The following is a 23,025-nucleotide window of genomic DNA, read 5'->3' on the forward strand; positions in this document are numbered from 1 at the left end:
AAATGGCAGATTGACTACTCCCCCTCTGCTAGATCCATCTTTCGAAGGGTGACTTGTTTCTATCAGCAGACCATAGCAGAAGCTAAACGCTCCTACTTTTCTGGCCAAATTATACATCTTCTTAACCAACCCAGAGAACTCTTCAGGATTGTTGAGTCTCTATCAGTCTCATCATCCCCTCCTAGTAGTACAAATCCTACCCAATCCTTGTGTGATTCATTATCAATTTTTTTGCATTGACAAAATCAATTGCATTCGCCAAAGCATATCGACATCTTCGTCTAACTCTTATATTGATAGCTCCGCTCCAATAGCAGTCTCTACTAACCCATCTTTATGGTCTGATTTCCCACTGATGATCTCGGACAGCATAATTCAAGCTACATGGAAGCTTAAATCACCTTCCCATTTGGACCCCATCCCTCTCACAACTTTGAAACAAGTGATATCTGTCATTGCACCCTTTGTCGCCATGCCCGCCAGTCCTTTGTGTCTTTCTAGCTCTATCCCTGCTCCTCTTAAGCACTCTCTGGTGATCCCACATCTTTAAAAAGGATTTGCTTGACTCTTTACTCCCATTCAACTATTGTCCTATTTCTCTGCTTTCCTACTTGTTGATGGTAATGGAATCTATAGTCACACCTATGCTTAGCTTGTTTCTGTAAAACTCTTCTTTCTTCAACCCATTCCAGTCAGGCATCAGGCCTAGTCGGGCCACCAAATCTGTTCTGGTATCGGTCATTGACGATCTTACAAGGTTGGCTGATCTGGGTGGAGGAGGGGTGCTGATATTTTTAGACCTATCGTCCAACTTTGACACCATAGATCATACCATCTTGGTTTGCAGGCTGTCATTGACTGGCATTCCTGGTGCAGTACTGGACTGGTTTGGGACTTGTTTGGAGGATTGTTCACTCTCTCTCTACATCCTTTCACCTCATCCCCTTGTGCGCTCACTTGTGGCGTCCCTCAGCGATCTGCATTTTCACATATTCTCTTCAAAGTAGACGTTAAGCCTCTTGCTCACCTTGTTCAATCATTTGGCCTGTGCTGTTATATGTACGCAGATGACACACAGATCATAGTCCCCCTCAAACTGGCCACAAATGAGTGTGCAGCATACAAGGGCAACTTGAGCCTTTAGCACTCCTTCTCTGGTGGTAAAAAAACACCATACGCAGGACTCTCTCTGACACCAGATGTAGAAGGTACCTCTTCTACTGCATACTCATCATCCTCTTCCTCCTGCAGCTCAACTGCTGCCGTGCCCCTGTTGGTGGTGGTGGGACCTGAGGGGGAGGGATGGCCATGACTGATGCCATTTGGTCTGGGTTTCAGGTCCCACAATGCAGCTCCCCAACCCAAGCCAGTTTTCTCCAGAGGTCTTCCAGATTGGGAATTACTAAGAAATAGAGGAACCTTCTGTGGTCTTACCTCCTGCCTGCAATATTCAGAAGCTAAAAAAGGGCATTAATATGTGTAAAAGGTTCAGACAACAGCAAAAAAGGGTAGTACCAGTTGTGGAAGGGTAATGTTTCAACTTGAGAGTTGTTAGGATAGGCACAAATTGGATTTCACGTTGTCTGGGAAGCACAAACCTCCACCATGGACACATCATCACGCCACACTGGCCCAGTCACATCATGATGTTAGCAGGTCTGTGCGCCCCCGTGAAAGCATTTGGCAATGTTAGCGCACCAAGGTGACATCACTGGCCAAACATAATAGATCAAGAATACTGTCTATGTGTATGTATTATTAGATTGCTGTATTAACAACAACACTGTTTGAATAAGTACATTTTATGATACATGGAGTAGTTCATGAAAGGCCTCCACGGTCACCCTGTTAGCAACACTCGAAACAGATCCCCTTGTTGGTCTTTCCATCACAAGTGTTACAGATGAGTGGTGTCATTAGTGATGTCATATTTGATGTCCTGGGTGTTAGTATTAGCAGTGCATGCCAGTGCACGAGTTATGGCTGTTTCTTATACCTTTCATAGCTGGCACCTTTCTTTGGTATTACATCGAAATTCACCCCAAATATTCTTTTGACCCACCAAGTAACAATACTGCTTTAAAAATGTTTGAGTCTAAACTCTAAAGTATTAAATCATGTACAATACATTTACTATGTTTTTATTTAATTCTGAACTTTTACCCATATTTATTCATTAGATATATCAAAATATCAATCAATCAATAAAATAGAAAAAGAAAAGGAAGAGAGTAGAAGAGGGTTACAACTCAAAATATCGAAATTCATCAAAACATAGTTTATCAAACACTTTCATAATTACAACCCCTTATGCAAATATAGATAAGACATTAAATAGCCTAATTAAGATCTAAATACATCACATAATTCACTACCACAATAGTCAACAATATTATCAGTCGCTATATAAAATTGCAATGTGTGTTTCTCTAGTTAATAGTGCATATCGAGATTAAAAATGATCAAAACAACCAGAGAGATACAATCGATCAAAAGATGCCTTGAAGTTTCTGTTGCATTTGAGCACAATTTAAAGTTTTGATCAAATGCTGGATCATTGATCTAATACTCAAAAGGTCTCGAGTAGGGAACAGATTACATCTAATTCGTAGAAAAATATTCCTAAATTTGGAACTCATAAATTTACCCAGGCATTTTCGGAGAACGTTAAAAACTTTTGTCACGTGTTTGAAGTTCTCAAATACTTTATACTTGTTGCAAGTCCCGGTAAATCAAAAGCCAAACAGCTACCCACATTTTAGATTTTCTTTCTCACGATTAGTCAGAAGAAAATCTAAAGAGATGTCTGAATCAGAAATGATCTGCACATTAACTATAAGCACATGAAGTCCACTAATGTTAACAATAAACAACTGAATATCGTGTTGATACTCTGGCAAGGGAGCAGACATTAACCATCAAACCAGCTGAGAAAGGTAGAGTAATTGTTGTAATGGATACTTATAACTCTTATCAAGAAAGCTGCACCAGACTTCTTCATGAAACAACGTACACTAAATGGTATACTCACCCTACACAAGCCATTCATGAGCTCATTAAAAACACGCTAGTTAAAGTGGGAGAGCGTTTTTGAATAACAAGAAGTACTAAGGAGTTCTTGTCTTATAAGTTTCCGATTACACCTTTTTGTATGCTTGCCTATGAATTCATAACAATAGAACAAGCCTACCAATTTGACCAATCGATACTGTAACAGAGAATATTTTTTATCCTTTAGCAAACTATCTTGACCGGTTACTACAACCCATAGTTCAGAAAATCATTAACTACCTACTGGATGCAACATATTTCATGAACTTTTGACATGATTTCCAAGAAATAGCTGAAGAATGCATACTTTTCAGAATGGACATACAGAGTCTAAACACATCTATTCCCCATGATGCAGGTATAGAATAGTATGAATTGGGCTCTTCTCCATGGGCATATGTTAACATCTAATAAACACTTGGTAATGATGGTCCAGATTATCGCATTAAAAAATGTTTTTGCTTCTAAAGTGCCTTTTATCTACAAACATCTAGAACGTCAGTAGGGTTAGCTGTGCTCCATATATACGTCAACATCTTTATACACTATTTTGAGAAGACAAACATACTTGACAATCCCATTTGGTTGAACAAAATTCTAGCTTGGAAGTGCTACATTGATGACCTTTTTGGAATTTGGATTGGCACTAGATCAGAACTACACACCTTTTTCTATCCATTTGAACGCTTTTAATTTGAAGATTTCATTTACTCTAGCGATAGTTAAAATACTTCTTCACTTTTTTGATGTTGAAGTCAGTCTCAGGGAGGGTGTCTTCAGCACTAATATCTACAACAAATCCATTGATGTTAATAACATATGGCACTATACTAGTTTCCATCCACGTTAAATAATTAGGAGCATAACATATAGTCAGTTCTGAGATTGAAAAGGATAATGTCAGATAACCATACCTATGTGATTGAGTGTGAAAGATTGATAAGTAAATACACTACCACGGGTTACCCTTCAGAAGTAGTCTCAGAAGCCCGCTCTGAAGCTACTACAATCAAGATACGTTTTGAGCGATCGCCAAAACATGAGTGTTCCTCGATGATACGCAATGAGAGAGGAATAGAGCTCCAGAGACGAGCTGCTGCAACTGACAAAGAGCGACCCCTAAAGCACAAGGCCCTGAAATGAGGTACACTGATCAAGTAGACATCAGCGGAATGAAGTGCCTGGACCAGGACATTTGGATAGAATTAAGACTGTAGATATTCCGCTCCACAACCGTAGAAAGCATGATGAACCAGGCAAAGTGATTTACATTGCACACATTTCACCACCGGGAGCAAGTGGAGATGATGAAGCACTGGAGAGATTCAGGCACATCTAGGCATGGAGGTGGCCAGTTGTGCTACATCATTTTGCAACACCTGCAGATGCTGCAAAAGGTAGGCATGCTGAATCAGTAGTAAGGTGTTATAATAGTGCATTGTCGATAAAATGAGAGAGGATATAACATGAGTTCACAATTAGGAGGTAAGGAACACAACATTTTACACAATACCTTTAACTGAAAGCATCATTTCTAACAAATGGCACCAGTCTGGAGGTCAGCTGACAATGACAACGATATGTTCATGCCAAGGACCTTTACTGATGAGACTGGAACTGGACAGGGGACAATACTAGACATTACTGGAGGGCCAGAAGGATTTATGATTCTGGAGGCATTACGTACTCTCATGAGAGGTGGTGCTCAATCTAGATGATTGGCCCACAATTGGATCAGCATGCTTGATACTTTAGCACTTAAGGTCTTAATGAGGAATTTAACATACACTATGTTATTTAAATATAATCTAAAAAGACTGCCTAAAATATTTTTAGGTGGGATCCGTTAATCATTACTCTCGTTTGACACAGCATTTTATCATACTGTTATCGTCTTCCAAATACTTTTTGATTAATATCTATTAGTTATGTTTATGGCATTGACTGTATCCTTCTGATATGATTACCAATGTGTTTCAGCAGACAAGGCATTCCTTATCTTCTATTTGTGCATCTCAACATTGATTGGATTTTGAAATGTTCTTTACTTTATAGCGAATTATGTATATTAATCAGATTGATTGCAACAACATGAAGTGGTCTAATACTTCGAATTAGTGGAAGTCTCATGAAACTATTATATCAATCAGCTTTGTGTCTCCGCTGTAGATTGTTAGTGGTTATCACAGGTTTCTCTTTAATTTAATTTTTGAATTTTCTCCTTTTTTTGTTTTTCTTCTTCTTCTATCCTTCAGAGATTACCAAACTATACTTTTTTTATTTTAGTGATTTACCTCTCAGCATTGCAATACCTCTTCATTTCTGGTCCGCGTCGCATCCTGGCATTTCCGGACCCCGGTCCCTAAGGGGAAAAAGAGACATCAGCGTTAATGAACGAATGAAAAGACATTACCAAAAAACGCTCATTAAAGACTTACATGATTTCTACAAGGATTTCACCTCTCATCTCGGGTCAGTGCCTGTTCCCCGGCATTCCATACCCCGGCCCCTATGGGGAAAAAATACACTAGCATTAGTACATTAATGCATGGACACAAGGGGAACCTCTTATCAAAAAACTTACCTGGAAGCCAAGCAAGTTTGGTTCTCACCAATCCGAAAATCCAGTGAAGTAACTGGATACCAACGCGCCCCTGCATCAGAAGCAGGATGGAGAGCTCGTCCTTCCAGACCCTAAGGTGAGACGCTACAAGAAATCACAGAAGGATTTCGAGGAGGGTGAGAGGGGAAAGTGGGAGGCCGATTGCATTACCCCACAGACAGTTAATCCCCTATTTTCACCTACAGAAGGATACTTCTGCGAGCCAGGCAAGCCATATTTGGGGGCCTGGTCCAGTCCGTCTTCCGAACCCTGCACATCACCTTAGAAGAGGTCACAGCAGCGCGAACCAGGCCAGCGCCTCCGTGGGAGTCAGGTGAGCGTAACAGGAAGTGAAGCCTTCCTACAAATTCCCACCCAGGCGCTATGGAAAGTTCTGAGACTGATCAGTTGGCCTAATTACAGGGGGAATTATGGGCCGAAGTACATGCCGCTCGTCAAGAGACTAATGCCCTCAGGAGGGAATTAATAATATCAAAGGAAAGAACTGATGACCTGGCCAGACAGATTTTGCAAGGTCAAGCTAGGCAAACACCTCTACCCAGTTCCGGAGGGAACCCCGCTCCTGTGGTTTGCAGTAACCCTGTGCAGATTAATCTACCTGGAAACATGCCGCTGGCCCCACCCGAACAATTTGCTGCGGACCCCAAACGATTCGCCGTATTCATGAATCAGTGTCGTTTGCACTTCCTATGCAGACCTGGGGGCCTTCCCTAATGATCAGACCAAGGTAGCCTTTGTATTGTCATATCTCAGCGGCTGCGCTGCCGATTGGTTAGTTCCACTGTTTACTCAAGATGACCCGATTCTCCGTGATTTTCAAAGGTTTCAAGCAAGCATGGAAAGGTTATTTGCTCGACACTCTCAGGGGCAGGCTCTGGTTGACAAACTTTTACCCCTGCGACAGGGCAATCAGGACCTCCTATCCTATGTTGCAACCTTTAATAGACTAATTGTGGAAACGGGATGGCCAGAGGATAAAAGAGTCATGTTGTTTTATCGAGGCCTTCGCGGAGAACTTAAAGATGTCTTGGCCCAAGTTGTAAATCCGCCCCAAGAATGCACAGAGTATATAGACTTAGTGGTCCAATTGTATCACAGACTTCAAAACAGAAAAGCAGATCGGTCCAGGTTTGAGACCCGGGTGTTGGTCAAGACCCATGCTAATCCCAAGGGAGTTGATGTCTTTGAGCCTATGCAAATTGGAGGGGTTAAAGGACCCTTAACTCAAAAGGAACGTGAAAGGAGACGGCAGTTAAAATTATGTCTTTATTGTGGGAATTCTGGACACTTTCTACAAGATTGGCCGGAAGGCGGTAGGAGCCGTTGATAAAAACCATGAAGACTCTGTTTCGGGAAACGACTCCGCCCGACAAGTGTAGAGGTCCGCTTGCCGAGCTTGAAAACAAACTCTCAGACCTCGCATTTCATTGTGCCAATGGTTCTCGTAGATCCAGAACAGCCTAAGCGGTTGCATGCAATAAAGGCATACATCGATAGTGGGGCTGTTGGAAACTATGTGGATCGTGAATTGGTCTCTAGGATTAACCTCCCTCTCCGTCCTAAAACCAGCAAAGATGTCATCACCACAGTTGATGGAACTGAAATTGCCTCTGGACCGGTAACACATTCCACTACTGAGGTGACTCTTATTGGTCCCGACGGCCATCGGGAGGGTGTTGTGTTTGATGTAATCAAGGCTCCACAGTTTCAGGTTATTCTTGGAATCCCTTGGTTAGAGACACATAATCCTCGAATTGATTGGCGAGCTAAGAGAATAACCTTCCCGGATTGTACACAAACCTGCTACCCAGAAAACCTGAAGATTAATCTAGCAGCTGTAACCTCTGCCTCCATGCAACTACCTCCGGAATACCAAGACTTTCAGGACGTCTTCCAAAAGGAACAGGCCAACACGTTACCTCCTCACAGATTGTACGATTGCCAAATCGATCTGGTGCCCGGTGCACAACCCCTTTGTAGCAAGATTTATGCCCTTACCGAACCTGAGAATCTGCATTTGAGACAATATTTGGATCAATACCTAGCTAATGGTTTTATTCGCCCGTCAAAGTCCCCGGCATCCTCGGCTTTGATTTTCGTGCCCAAAAAAGAAGGCGACCTTAGAACTTGTATCGATTACCGCGCATTGAACCAGATAATGGTTAAAAACCGTTATCCGCTGCCTCTGATCCCTGAACTCCTTGACCAGGTGAAGGACGCTTGCATATACACCAAGTTAGATCTCCGGGGGGCTTATCATCTGGCACGAGTTAAAGAAGCCGACGAATGGAAAACTGCCTTCCATACTAAATACGGATTATTCGAGTACCAGGTGATGCCTTTCGGATTGTGTAACGCGCCGGCTGCCTTCCAATACTTCATGAATGATGTCCTTCGGGAACTCATCGATGTTTGTGTTGTCGTATATATCGATGACATTCTGGTGTACTCCTCTCGGAATCTGATAACAGAAAACACGTCAGGGCAGTACTTGAAAAACTGCGCCAACACAAACTACTTGCTACATTGGAGAAATGTGTTTTCCATACAACAGAAGTCGAGTTTCTAGGTTTCATCCTGACACCCAAAGTAGTCCGAATGGACTCAAGAAAAGTGGATGCCATCCTCAAATGGCCATCACCTAGCTCTGTAAAAGGGGTTCAAAGCATGCTCGGCTTTGCCAATTTCTATCGCAGGTTTATCCCAGAATTTTCACGTGTGGTACAACCCATTACTGCACTCTTGAGGAAAAATAAACGTTTTGAATGGTCTGAAGAAGCCGAGCAGGCCTTTCAGGATTTAAAAGCTAAGTTTACCTCTGCACCTTTATTGAAACACGCACGTCCAGATCTCCCTTATGTCGTCGAGACTGACGCATCCAGCCTAGCCATGGGAGCTGTCCTCTCCCAAAGAGATCCCAAAACCAACCAACTGCATCCCGTAGCATTTTGGTCCAGAAAATTCTCGGCACCCGAGGTTAATTATGCAATCACGGACAAAGAACTGTTAACCATTAAGTCCGCTTTTAAAGCCTGGCGGCATTATCTGCTTGGCGCTCGACATACCATCACAGTGATCACTGATCACCGGAATTTACAGTATTTGAAAACCGCCAAGGCTCAGTCATCACGGCAGCTCCGATGAGCTTTGTTTTTCGCTGAATTTGATTTCGTGATTACCTATCGACCTGGCTGCAAGAATGGCAAAGCAGATGCCTTATCCCGAATTGGAATGGGAGAATCTGATACAAACTCAGAACCAGTACTAATAATTCCCAAACAGAGGATTCTAGGCATGACTTCGTTACAGACGCTTGAAGACATTCAATCCAGAGTGAAACAACTCCTGGACCCTACAACCTTACAGGAATGGATACAAAAGGGATCAGACTTTACCATAGATAATGGTTTACCTTATTTCCAAGGACGCTTATTCCTGCCACATAAGGAATTACACGAACTAGTTATTTCCGGTTATCATGATATATTAATCGAGGGACACCCCGGTATTGCCAAGACAGAGGAAAAGGTGAAACGACAATTTTGGTGGCACTCTTGGCGAAAAGATGTTAAATCTTTTGTGATGTCTTGTGGTGTTTGCGCCCAAAATAAAAGTCAAAAGAAAAGACCAGCCGGTCTCCTTCAACCTCTAGACATACCACCAGCACCCTGGCACACCCTATCAATGGATTTTATTACGGACCTGCCTCCTTGTTCATGGTACAATACTATTCTGGTAATTGTGGATTTGTTTTCCAAAATGGCCCACTTTATTCCTTTGAAAGGTTTACCTTCAGCTTCTGTCCTAGCCAAAGAATTCCTCGAAAATATTGTTCAGCTACATGGATTCCCATCTATACTAATCTCTGACCGGGGAAGCCAATTAATTTCCCACTTCTGGCGCAAATGTTGTCAAATGGCGCAGATCAACGTAAGATTATTGACCAGTCACCACCCCCAGACCGATGGTCAGACCGAGAGGACAAATCAGACCCTTGAACAGTACTTGCAGTGTATGTTACAGCAATCTGAAAGCAACTGGAAAGACATTCTTTAGATAGCCGAATATGCATATAATAATTCGGTACACTCTGGAACTGGCCACAGTCCTTTTTATACTTTGTTTGGGCATCACCCTCGAACCTCAAATCTTGACTCACCTCAGAACCTCGGAATGCCTGCAGTGGAACATCTGCATTCTACAATTACCCAAGCCTTCAAAGAGGCAACTATGCATTTACAACAAGCCAAGAGAAAATACAAGGAGAATGCTGATCTACATCGGAGTGAAGCACATCCGTACCAGATTGGGGATCAAGTGTGGTTAGCTACCAGACATTTACCACTCAAAGGGCCTCAAACTTTTAACCCAAAATATCTGGGACCTTATTCTATTATGGCAATAATTAACCCAGTGGCTGTTAAACTTGATTTACCAGCTAGTATGCAAATTCACCCTGTTTTTCATGTGTCACTTCTGAAACCAGTGGTACCCGGAACCCGACTACTCAAACCTCCAGAACCTATTCTAATAGATGGGGAGCCCGAATTCGAAGTGAAGAACATTTTAGACTCAAAAATGTTTAGGTCAAAACTGTTCTACCTAATTGATTGGAAGGGGTACGGACCTCAGGAGAGGTCGTGGGAACCTAGCGACCATGTGCATGCACCTCGATTAGTCAGGAAATTCCACCGACTCTTCCCAGACAAACCAAAACCCCCGGAGGGAACAACCTTGGGAGGGGTCTTGGGGGGGAGTGCTGTCATGAGGCCCGCTCCCGGGGAGCCGGTTCAAGCCCTGCGTCCCCGAAAGCGGACATCCAGTCCCCAAGGAAGGACCCAGCAACCCCATATAGGGGCCCTTTGGACAGTGTCCTGGCGCCTATGGCGCCAGGCTCATAAAAGACATCAGTCCTGGCGCCATAGGCGCCAGGCTCATTATGGGAGTGCTTGGGTGCACTTACCTGATGCAGACCATGCTGCAGGATCCCGGCCTCCTTGAGGCCTGAAAGGAACTACTTTACCTGTGGGACTAATTTACCATCCGGGCGTGGTCGGGGAACAATACATACCTGATTGGAGGAAGGATACATACCTGGAACTTCTTCCAAAGCTATTTAAACCCCACCCGAACAGCCACACGTGATTCGTGTTGTTCTGCATCTAGCAGCTGAACGCTCACCGTGTCTGCTCCTGCATCCTGACTTCTGCCACGCCTGCCAGCATCCTGGATCACCTGCAAAGGAAGAGAAGAAGAGAACAGAAGAAGGAAAAGTCCTTACTTGCTAAATCCGCATCCCGGAGACATCTCGCCGACAATCCTGAAAGGGAAGACTTTAATTTAAAAGCTCATTGCGTCGACCGCTGCAGCGCCGCATTCCACTCACCTTTACAGGGCGCCTCCGTGTTCAGCAGCGATCATCCGGATTCGCAGTCACGCCCCAGCGCCTATGGAGAAAAAGACCAGAACAAAAGGTGAGAGCGAGAAGGGAATAAGGAAAGCTAAATCTCCATGTTAAGACTTACCTGTTGATTCATTCCCTCTTCATTTCGGGTCCGCGCTGCATCCTGGCATTTCCGGACCCCGGCCCCTAAGGGGAAAAAGAGACATCAGCGTTAATGAGCGAATGAAAAGACATTACCAAAAAACGCTCATTAAAGACTTACCTGATTTCTACAAGGATTTCACCTCTCATCTCGGGTCGATGCCTGTTCCCCGGCATTCCATACCCCGGCCCTTATGGGGAAAAAAGACACTAGCATTAGTACATTAATGCATGGACACAAGGGGAACCTTTTATCAAAAAACTTACCTGGAAGCCAAGCAAGTTTGGTTCTCACCAATCCGAAAATCCAGTGAAGTAACTGGATACCAACGCGCCCCTGCATCAGAAGCAGTATGGAGAGCTCGTCCTTCCAGACCCTAAGGTGAGACGCTACGAGAAATCACAGAAGCGTTTCGAGGAGGGTGAGCGGGGAAAGTGGGAGGCCGATTGCATTACCCCACAGACAGTTAATCCCCTATTTTCGCCTACAGAAGGATACTTCTGCGAGCCAGGCAAGCCAGATTTGGGGGCCCAGTCCAGTCCGTCTTCCGAACCCTGCGCATACCTTAGAAGAGGTCACAGCAGCGCGAACCAGGCCAGCGCCTCCGTGGGAGTCAGGTGAACGTAACAGAATATTGATGTTAATTTAGTTAAAGAAAATTGACTTTTTACCTACCAAACAGATGGGTTTAAATTGTATGTTCAAATAGTGAGAAGAACTGAGGGACATTGATGATGACAAATATGTTTGAACAATGTGTTGATTTATCGAGATGAACTGAGGGGATATGAATACAAATGTTGCTTTTCCCAAAGTCTTCACGTTTTGTCAATCTCTCTATCCCACATGAATTGACATGGAATGGTTGCAGAACCCATGATTAAATTAATTGTGACGGTTGTAAATTGTTGTGACAGTGATTGGGGAAGAGAAACAGAGGTTGAGGCTTGCAAATTATAAGTCTAATCATTGTAGCATGAGCATAAAATCAGCTCTGAATTGGTCAAGGGTAGATGTTCTCTGTGGTCAGTCTAGTGGCTGATAGCATCTTCCGTCGCATTAGACGATCGGTTGATATGTCTGTGAGCTGAGTTGAGAGTCAGGACAGAGTTCTTATCTAGTCGGGATGGTTGTTTGATTCGACATGTGACAAAACCTTAGAGCAACATGTAATTTCTAGATTGATGCACCTCAGTGAATTAAACCAGCCTTTGCCAAAGGATGGTTTTTATTATTTCTAAATTTGTTGGATGCTTACCAACATGTACCAATATGGAGATATATTTTGAAGGATATATTACTATTCTGATCGATGAACATGTTCTTCTAATGCTCCCTAATTATAAAATCCCACCCCACAATTCTGTGCAAGAAGGGAAAGATCTCATCAAAACCCAAATCTTAATAAATAATAAATAATGAAATCATGGCAAATGTGGTCTCTAGTTTTATACAGGGGAATCACCACAATGTTACACAATCACAGATAGTTACTCTACAAAACAAAATGACCAGCCTGTATTTATCTCACCAGTTCTCACACACATGGACCCATTTACATAATCCATTTACATAATCAACTGCATATATATTTACTAAATTCCAAATATCAAAAGGTTTGTTAATTTCACTTCTGGCAATTTATAACACTCCCTTTACATTATGACATTTTCAAATTGTACATGAATGTACATTTGCACCTAATACATGATAGAATCTCAGAACTGTTTCAGGTCTCTTGCTTTACTTGTGGATAATCACTTGCATTCGAATTCTGCAGATTTTGTGATTGGGAAGAATTGTTTTCAATTTAGAATGCTCAAACTATTTTGACTAAACCACTGCATCTGAGAAAATGGTTTCAGATTGTATTGAACAAATGAATTGTACTGTTTCAGAATGAGAGGTTGCACAGGATTTACATGTTCACTGTTTTGTTGGAGGAGAAATGCATCCTTTCAGCTGACCTCATTCCCTAAATATCGTTTTACATATCCAAGGCATCCACAGGCTGCATATTATCATTAAATTAAACCATTTTCAGGCACTGCTACTTCTTTGCAGTAAAACCGCAAATGTTTGCCACGTTGCTGTAATGTCCATTGTGTTGGCATCGCAAATGGTGTCTTTTCAGTTTGTGCTATGGACCGAGCTCTTTGCTACTCGTCAAAAGTATTTGACTGGATGAAGGAGTTAAAGGAGAGGGGCATAGAGGTAAGCCCTACAATATTTGCTGATCATCTTCATTACTCTTAGTAATGATCTTCCTCATCACAGTACCTACTTACATCCATCATTCACACTAAACAAGATGGTTTTGTCTGTGGATTCTTGTATCTTGCTGGTAGAATTATGTGAACAATCAGACTTTTTACATTCCACGTAATAGAATGAAACAAGTTCCTGTCAGTTGGTTCACTAGTTATGTGATAAACAATAACTGGATTAAGAGTAATGAAGATAACCAGTAAGTAAGTAATCTAGGCATTATTAATGTAGTGGAACAGCTGAGCCAACCAGTGGCTCAGAATTCAGGTTGCTTTTGCTGCTGCAGCCCACTTGAGTGGATTGCACCTCTCTCATATTTACTACCGTCGCCCTGTGCCCAACCATTAACCAGCAATGCTGCCTGCTTCTCTTCTTTTTCCTCTCACTTCTTCCTTCACTTGCCAACAGTGAGGATGGCTTTGTTACTCAATGCTGGAGCCTCACTCTCTGCCGCCAGTCTAATGAATGTGTTATTCCTCTGCTCACCACACTCGAAACTCACTGGTTGTGTTGCACACAAGCATATCTTTCATGGCACTGATCCTTATTTTTTTTTTTTTTTTTTTTTTTTATAAAAGGCTTTGTTTAATAAATCAACATCATGTACCAACCAGGTAAATGTCCACTGATGTGATCTTTCTTGACAAAGCTCCACAGTATACTGCTTTCCTAAGCGTAATTACTGCATTAGAATACGATGTTACATTTCATAATTACAGAATTACAGACTTAGTGGAGATGGACAGAATAGCACAGGAAATTCAAAAGATAATGCACTTGTTTTTATTGACTTGCTCCTTTGAAGCCTCTTCTAGAGAATTGTATCAAACGTATGCAATTGGCACATTTCACTGATTCATAGTTATCTATGATAACATATATTCAAGAGACACACTATTTTTCCACAAATCATTTGTTAAGTCCATTTTTCTCTTTCAAAGGTGGGGATTACACCATGATTGTCTGTTCTGTTGCCATTGCTGGTTTATCTAAATGAGTGGATTATCTTGAACAATTACCTTGCATCACCCAGAGGGAAGACCAGTTGAATATGTGTGTCTTTATTAAAGCATAAATCAATTTAGAGTGTGTTTTTATTCTTTTATTCTAGCCAATCCTTGTCCTCACCAAGACAGCTATGTAAACTGTGAAGAACTGAAAGCGGGATGTCTTAGCGACCCGATCATAAAGGCTGGATGCAAAGCTACGTGTCAATGCCCTACCGAAATAAAGTAACAAGCCATCCAGAATATCCTCGACAACCGACTAAAGTATACAATATTACAATCATAGAGTCCAAAAGGACCATCGCTAGTTCAGACCATCTAAATGTTTAGTTTCATGTATAGACTAGTAGGAATTAGGCCTTGTATGCATGACACTGTAACATATATTGGGCCTCATTATAAGTATTGCGGAATGGGTTAACGGGTGCCGCTAATGGTGGCGGACCCATTAAACCCATTCCGCAATATTACAAGGTTCCCTCGCGGGACCCGATGTGGACGTCTGGTTTTACCAGACGTCCTTACCGGGTCCCGCAAGGGGACCAGGGAGCTAACAACGGGCCAGTCGTAATCTGCCCGTTGTTAGATCCCGCGCCCCCTTCCCATTGGGCCCTATGGGTGCTCAAATGGGAATGGGGAGGTCCAGGCCCGGGTTCCCTGAGGGAGGAATAACCAGGCCCTCCAAAGTCGTAATGAGGCCCATTGTCTTTTAATAACGTTTCATTGTTTTACCTTTGTTGACATTGAACATTTGCATAGTAAAACATGTTGGTTTGTATGGCATAGTACAACATGTGGATTTGTCTTCAATGCCCATCTGTTAGAATGATAAATGTAGCCAATAATTATACTCTCGAATAAAGTGCAGTTGATATATAATTATTATTCATTTTACTGCTGCAGACAGGTTGCCTTGTAAAATTTGATTGCATAGCTTTTAGCTTAAAGTGAACATGTAGACCTTTTATAATATAAATGTTGGTAAGGTTGTGATGTCCAATACTGGATAATCTATGAACTATCGTAAGCATTCTTATGTTAAGCATTCCCACTTTGCTTTTCATGTTATGATGTAACAAGCCATATGCCACGATATAATGTCACATATCCTTCATTAAGTTAAACTGCTGACATTCTGAATTGTACTCTTGTTTGGCATAGTAAAACATTTTATATTCTGGAGACTAATCTAGCCCATTATGAATTATTTAGAATGTAAACGATATCATTAGTTATTCATTGTATATCTTCATGTGTTTTGTACTGCTAATTTTCTTGGCTTTTCTCTGAAATAATACGTTCTTAAGAAACTTTTTTGCAAAACGTATTGGAATCAATACTGAGGTGATTACATTGTTTTATGCACACATCTTATTTCAGGGCCAGTTGTCACATTGTTGTTGTAGTGACATCTTTTGGATTGGAAAAAGAGCTGGGTGCAATGAAGATACTATTCTTGTAATGGCCAGTTGTATAGCAATCACTATGACCCTCATTTTGTTGCAATCCCCTTTGTGTACATATCTGTGCATTATGAAGGACAATTAGGCCCTACAAAAGTGGGCAAACAGGGATGTACACACATTATTTACACTTCAAAGAGCATAAGAAGCAAAAATGCCTCCTGCCTGGACACATGGTGGGACGCCTTGTACATGGACTTCTATGGAAACGGCCAGCCAGGTGCTAAAAGCTTGGTGTATCCAGAGGAATCTAATGCATGTATGTCATCATCAAAATCAGATTCCAGCATAGGTGAATTTGGTTTTGTCAGCCGGAGAAGATGGGGCAGGAGCACATGCTAATTTTGTTTTGTCCTTGAGAGTTAAAGCATTTTAAGAATGCCTGTAACACACACACAACTCACCAGAGGCTTTTCAATACTATAGGAATAATGATGAGGAAATATATGCAGTGTTTAATTGAAAGTGGGGGGAACAGTAAGGCTCTTCTAACATCAAGGTGATGCTTTGATTACACTATTATTATTATAATATGGGATACATTACTCACCATAATCGTATTCCTAACGCATGTATCTGCTTAGATTCACATGCTTTGCATAGGCCAACATCTAGTGGAAGTTGCAGAGTATTGCACATGAAGTTTTCAAAGTCTAGGGACTTTGACAGGACGTGATTGCAATTCTATCCCTAGAGTGACGTGCCCTGTACCCATGATCCCTCATGCATCGGGGTCCCTCAGATTATTTGTTTCTGACAAGAGGGACTGTATGTTGTTAGTGTGAAGTATAGGTAGAGACCGTGGGGGTAAGGGGTTAACGGCACCAGTAAGGATGCTGGTGCCGTTAACCCCTTACCACCGCATTCCGAGGTACCTTAGCAGGTCCCACTACAGCCGGCTGGTAAAACCAGACGTCCTTAGCGGGAGCCACTAAGGGACCAGGGAGCTAATAACGGGCCCATAATTTACGGGCCCGTTATTAGCTCCCACCCCATTCCCATTGAGCCTTATGGGTTCCGAATGGGAATGGGGAATGGTTTTCTGAATGGGACTTCCCGGGTTCTCCAAGGTTGGAATGACCCGGTAAGTCCCCATTCAGAGAACCCGGACTCGGACACGAGTTTGGAGGCAGCCATGGTGCTAATAGCGCCATGGCTGCCTCCACACTCATAATGATCCCCCATGAGGTGTTAAAGATCTATGCTTCTTTCCCAAGCACCTTCTACTCCAAGAGGGGAGGAAGGACTGGTACATGTGGATCTAAGCAGATACAAGCATCAGAAATACGATTACGGTGAGCAATGTATCCCTTCTGAGGCTTGTCGATCTGTTTGGAATCACATGCTTTGCATTAATTAGCAAGCATTACTTGTAGAAGGGGTTGGGTTGTTAGAAGGTAGCGCTGCAAAGAGATGTTTCAGCACCGCTCGTCACAGCTGTGTATCACACCTGTAATGTGTCTCCAGACAGTAATGTTGGGTGAAGGTGAGTACTGAACTCCAAGTGGCAGCCTTGCAAATGGCATCTAGAAGCACATTTGCTATGAAGGCTAGAGCTGCCTCAGTGCCTTGATTGAGTGTTACTCGGCTTAAAAGGCAGTGTTCTCTTGGCAAGAGAATAACCAATTTGGATACAGTTGACAATCTATTTGTAAATTGTTGCTTTAGAGATAGAGAGCCCTTCTCTTCCAGTGACTACAGAGACAAAGAAATTCTCTATTTTTCTCATCAGCTTTGTCTATTGAAGGTAGACTATGACCCTCTGCGTACATCCAGTGTATGTAGGCTCCTCTCTGCTGTGTTTGTTGGGTTCTGGAAAAATGCAGGCTACTCTTAAGTTTGATTTACATGGATTTATTATATGAATTTGGGTGAAAAGTGAGGAGGTCTTTATGTATGACTATTAAGGGGTCTTGTATTCACTAACCCTTCTGATAGTTGTAACGGATATTAGGAAGGCTTTTTTTAATGTAAGATGTTTAAGGTTCGTCTTGCACTTAGGCTCAAATGGGGACCCCATGAGCATTGTGAGAACCATGTTGAGGACCCAGCTTGGGGTAGGATCTGAGAGTACCGTTTATTGATGGCTTCCATGAAAGCCTTGACTACGGGCACCTTCCACCACAAAATGTTTCTCTGGGAAATAGTGTAAGCAGAGTGAGCTTCTAGGTGTGCCTTGACTGAGTTAAAGACCAATCCCGAATCAAGTAGGTAGAGTAGGTAGTTGACTATATAGGATGGTGAACAGTGGTTGGATTAAGAGACCGTGCTCTGCACCATAACACAAAGGGCCTCATTACGACCTCGGCGGTAGCCATGCCGCGATTGGTGGCATGGCTGCTGCCGAAATCGCGTCCGGGTCCAGGTTCTCAGAATGGGGAATTACCCGGTCATTCCGAGTTTGGAGGGCCCGGTAATTCCTCCCTCCAGGAACCCAGGCCCGGACCTTCCTGATTCCCATTTTAACCCTCATAGGGCTGAATGGGAATGGGAGAGGGAGCAAACAACGTGCTGATTACGAGTGGCCCGCTGTTTGCTTCCTCTTCCCCTCGCGGTACCCGGTAACAAAGCCTGGTTTTACCAGGCGTCCTTACTGGGTCTCGCGAGGGGACCTCGTAATGTGGCGGAACAGATTTAACAGGTCCGCCACCTTTTGCGGAGCCCGTTAACCCGTTCCGCCAGGGTCCTACTGTGGCCCAAAGTGTTTCCATTTGTTAAAATAGCTGTGCCTTGTGTTGGGCTTGTGTGCCTCCTTGGGTATTTCCATGACCAAATTCTATGACCTCAGGAGCCAAATTGTTAAGTTCATCTTCTGACGGTTGGGTGCAGCGTTGTTCCCTAATGTAGGGTTAACAGGTTGTCTGTGCAGGGTAGATCCATGGGAGGACACAGGAACATCATTTGCATGTGTGAGAACCAGGTCTGGTGTGCCTACATGGGAGCTATCGAATAAGCGCTACTTGTTCCTGCTGTAGCAACTGGACTGTTTTGTTGAGAAGAGGTGTCGGTGAAAAGCGTATGCACATTTTTGACCAGTTAATCAGGAGTGCATTCCCCTTGGAACTTTTTTTGGGAAACCTGACGTGTAATCTTGGCATTGTGTGTTTTCCATGGTTGCAAAAAGGACTGTTTCTGGGAACCCCCAGTTTGAGAAGACATTGTCCAGCATGTCTGTGTTTTATTGTCACTCGTGCTCTGAGGGTAGCATTGTACTCCTGCTTAGCATGTCTGCAACATGTTGTGCCACTAGGAAAATGTAGTGACGTAGTGCCTACAGCCAGATGTGCTGGGCTAGTTTGGACAGCCCTGGATAGTGTGTTCGCCCATGTTTGTTGATATAAAACATGGCTATGGTACTGTCTTTGAGGACTAGGACTGTCGTGTGCACAAGCTGGGTCTTGAAGGCCACACATGCTTTGAGAACTGATAGCAGTTCCAGAAGATTGATGTGCTTTCTCGTAAGCGCCTGTGTCCATGGGCTGTGAGCAGTGTGGTGAAGGAAATGAGTACCCCGCCCTGTCTTTTATGTATCTGTTGGGAGAGTGGCCTCGATTACTGGTGTTTGGAAATGCTGCCATTCAGTAGAGTGTCTCTGTTCCAACACTGTAGCGAATGAACCAGAGGTTGCAAAACCACCACTAGATCGTCCCACAACCTGCTTGCTTGTGACCATAGTTTTGCTAGCCACTCTTGCATTGGATGCATGCACAGCCTGGCATGGGGCACTAGGTAGATGCAGGAAGCCATCATTCCCAGCAGGCACATTGTCTTTTGTACCATCAACTGACAACCGGCTACATACTGAAGTTTAGTTTAGTTTAGTTCAGTTTAGTTTAGTTTATTATTTGTATAGGTGTTTGAACAAGCATGTTTCGGACCCTTTTCTTGGAGGGGAAGATTAGTCCATTGATTGTCTTGATTAGTGCCCCCAGAAATTGCTTTACTTGGCTGGGCATGAGCCTTGACTTCTTTTTTTTCGTTCATGGAGAAACCCAATTGGAGCAGCCGATTGATTGTTTGCATGTGTGTTTTGAAGGCACCTCTGGGAAGAGTCCCTGTAATTAGCCAGTGGGTACACGGAATGGACTGCCTTTGCAAGTGGGCGGTTATCACTGCTAGTACCTGTGTGAATACACTGGGGTCTGATGCAATGCGGAATGTTAGCACTTTGAATTGGTAGTGCTTGTCCCCCAATTTTAATCTGAAGTATTTTCTGTGTGCTGGCTGCATTGAAATTTGAAAGTATGCATATTTCATGTCCAATGTTTCCATGTAATCCCCTATTTTCAGTAGTAGGAAGCCCTCCTGCAACATTGTCATCTTGACCTTTTAGGGCTTGACATACATGTTTGCAGGGCGCAGGTCCAGCACTGGCCGAGTAGTTAGCTCTTTCTTTGGAACAAGGAAGTACGTTGAATAAATACCTTGATTTTGTCCATGCCCTGCACCAGCTCGATGGCTCCTTTTTGTAGTAGAATTTCGATCTCTTGCTGGAGAATGTTGAGGTGTTCAGAGGACATCCTTCCGATATGAGGTGGATGGTGGTAAGGTGTTTCTAAGAACTCCACTGAGTATCCCCTGGCAACTGTGTCCAGAACCCAGCGGTCTGATGTTATTCCCTCCCATTGATGGGTGAAGAGTGTTATGTGAGCCAGTACTGGGTACACATGGGAGGGAACATGGATTGGCCCATCATTTATGGGCAGGGACTGCTGCACCCCTAGAGGCTGCAGCTCTGCCTCATCCTTTTCTGTGGCAAAACCCACGTGGATGGTACCGATAGGACATTTGAGCATGAAGAATGTAAAAGGAGGTACAGACGTACTTGCACCAGCTTGGCCTGGTTTTCTAGAGTCTAGGGCCTGAAAAATGTCAGTCTGTGTTGAATGCCCCTCTTCGGATGAAGGGTTTGTATGATATTTAACCAAGGGTCTTGATGGTCTCATGCTCCTTCTTTGCTGTTTCCAGCTGGTTGTCAACAGCTTTGCCAAAGAGGAGATCCTCCTTCATGGGCCTATTAATCAGGGCCACCTCTGTATCTGACTTGAACCCTGAGTCTCTAAACCAGGAGTGTCTTTTTATAGGAGGGATCCCTCGGCAATTACCCTACCTGAGGCGCAGAATCCAAGACATTTTTTAGGATGTTTTGGGTGACATGTATACCCTTGGTAGCAACTTTAAGGAGTTGTGAACTGTTTGGTTCTGGTATAGAATCCAGATGCCTTGTCACCTCTTCACACAGGGTGCTGCTGTAGCTGGAAAGAAAGGCGGTATTGTTTATTCTGGTGAGGTACGCAGCAGAAGTTGTAATATGGCTTCCCTAGCATGTATAGTCTCTTGCACTCCTTGTTAGGAGATGCTTTGGAGTTTAAGAGTGGAACACCAGCTCTATTTCTGTTAGTGGTCAACACTGGAGAGTCCGGCTTGACGCAACCTCTAATATATAAAGGGTCTGAAGGAGAGGGCCTGAACGAATTTTCAGAGGGTTGACAGGATGGATGGACCCTTTTCTTGATAGATTCCTTGAGGGGTATAGCCTTGCTGACAGGGCTTTTCTCATTGAGGAAGTGGTGAGCTGCCTTTTTAAGCAGCACAGTGAAAGGTGGTTAGTCAGCAATAAGAGAGGAATGACCTCTCTCAATATTGGAGGGGTCACCTGGATCTAGAAAGATTAGATCTGGGCCATCTTGGTCCTCTACGTGGGTGTTATCACCGTCCTAGCCGGGATCCCCCTGATCATCCGCCCATATGTCCTGGTCAGCCTGAATGGACTGCTGGTCTCCATGTTGAGATCCTTACGAGGGCTCCCTGTGCATGTAAACTGTTGGGGGTGTGGCTGCTGGAGGGTGGGTTGGAAGAGAAGGTGCCACTGGAGGTCACACTGGAAGCTGTTCTACAGCCTTTGAAGGAGTGGGCAACCTGCTCATAAGATCCACAAAGAACGAAATCTTTCAAATGGTTTCTTCAAACTGTGTACTGTCCAGGGGGTTGCAGACAGGACCGTTTTTGGTGCCTCAGGGGTAGTCTTGGGGTTTACTGGACGTGCCTCTGCAGGGCATTCACCTGTAGAGGTGTCCTTGGGGCTTTCCCTAGGGTGGTTCTTGTTGAGGGCAGACACCAGAACTGCAGGTCCTTCCTGATAGTGTTCAGAGGCATGGAAAACCTGTTTATCATGAGAAGAGGGCTCCTTATGGTGTTTATCTGTATAAGGAAGGGATTTGTGCTCAACCATGATGTCATCAATGACATTTGTGAGGTCACCATGATGATATGATATGGCATTTATAACGTGCCTATACACAAGTGTTTCAAGGTGTGATGTCCTGGGTGTTAGTCTTAGCAGCACACCATGGTGGATTGAGTTAAGATTGCTTAGCCTACCATAATTGGTGAATTTCGGGGGGTGTTCAGTTTTACTTGAAACCATAACATCCCTTTAACAAAGGTTTTTCACTGAATTTCATATGTTTTTATTAGTGCAAATGAACCATAACGTCCCTTTAACAAAGTTTTTTCACTGAATGTCAAAGGTTTTTATTAGTGCAACTACCATAACATCTCTATAACAAAGTTTTTTCAGTGAAAAGGTTTTTATTGGTGAAAATGTTTCATGATGTTACATCACTGTATATAAGTTATTAATAATTCCTCTTTTCACATATATGAAAGAACTTTAAACCTCATTTAACAAACATATTTTTGCAATGCATACTGATGTGTATTGTTAGCAGCAGCGCATGCTAGGGATGCAAGTCCTGGTTGATTTGCCTAGGGCATCAGGCTCAACCATGACTCCAGCCCAATCAACCACCACTGTTATCCTCAGCACCTACCCTGCAACCCAGTTCAGTGTCCACTACACCCTCATAATGTGGCCAATGCCCAGTGCTCATGGCTCGCAGCCATGGCAAGTCTCCACAATCCATGGGGCATAGGCTTTGGTCATGCTGCATTCCTCATTAGGCAAATCAGAGTAGACATGTCTCCTTGCCGAGGGTGAGGCCCACTGCTCAGGCAGTAAAGTTATATCACTATTTTTGTACTTACATTTTGACACTTTAAAAAAG

The 23,025-nt window shown here is 43.4% G+C and overlaps 1 protein-coding gene across 1 annotated transcript in view; it reads left to right on the plus strand.

Moving 5' to 3' along the window:
- LOC138453171 (cysteine-rich venom protein-like) overlaps positions 1-15,683 on the plus strand; it is a 391,821-nt gene extending 376,138 nt beyond the window's left edge. Inside the window, exon 8 of the mRNA XM_069605763.1 lies at positions 14,600-15,683. Within this exon, the coding sequence (XP_069461864.1) occupies positions 14,600-14,724 (125 nt within the window). The 3' untranslated portion in view covers positions 14,725-15,683. The remainder of the gene's footprint in view (positions 1-14,599) is intronic.
- Positions 15,684-23,025: the final 7,342 nt, after the last annotated feature.

The sequence above is a fragment of the Ambystoma mexicanum genome, chromosome 4p (genome assembly GCF_040938575.1).
Source record: "Ambystoma mexicanum isolate Mex_15411 chromosome 4p, UKY_AmexF1_1, whole genome shotgun sequence".
NCBI classification, from domain to species: Eukaryota; Metazoa; Chordata; class Amphibia; order Caudata; family Ambystomatidae; genus Ambystoma; species Ambystoma mexicanum.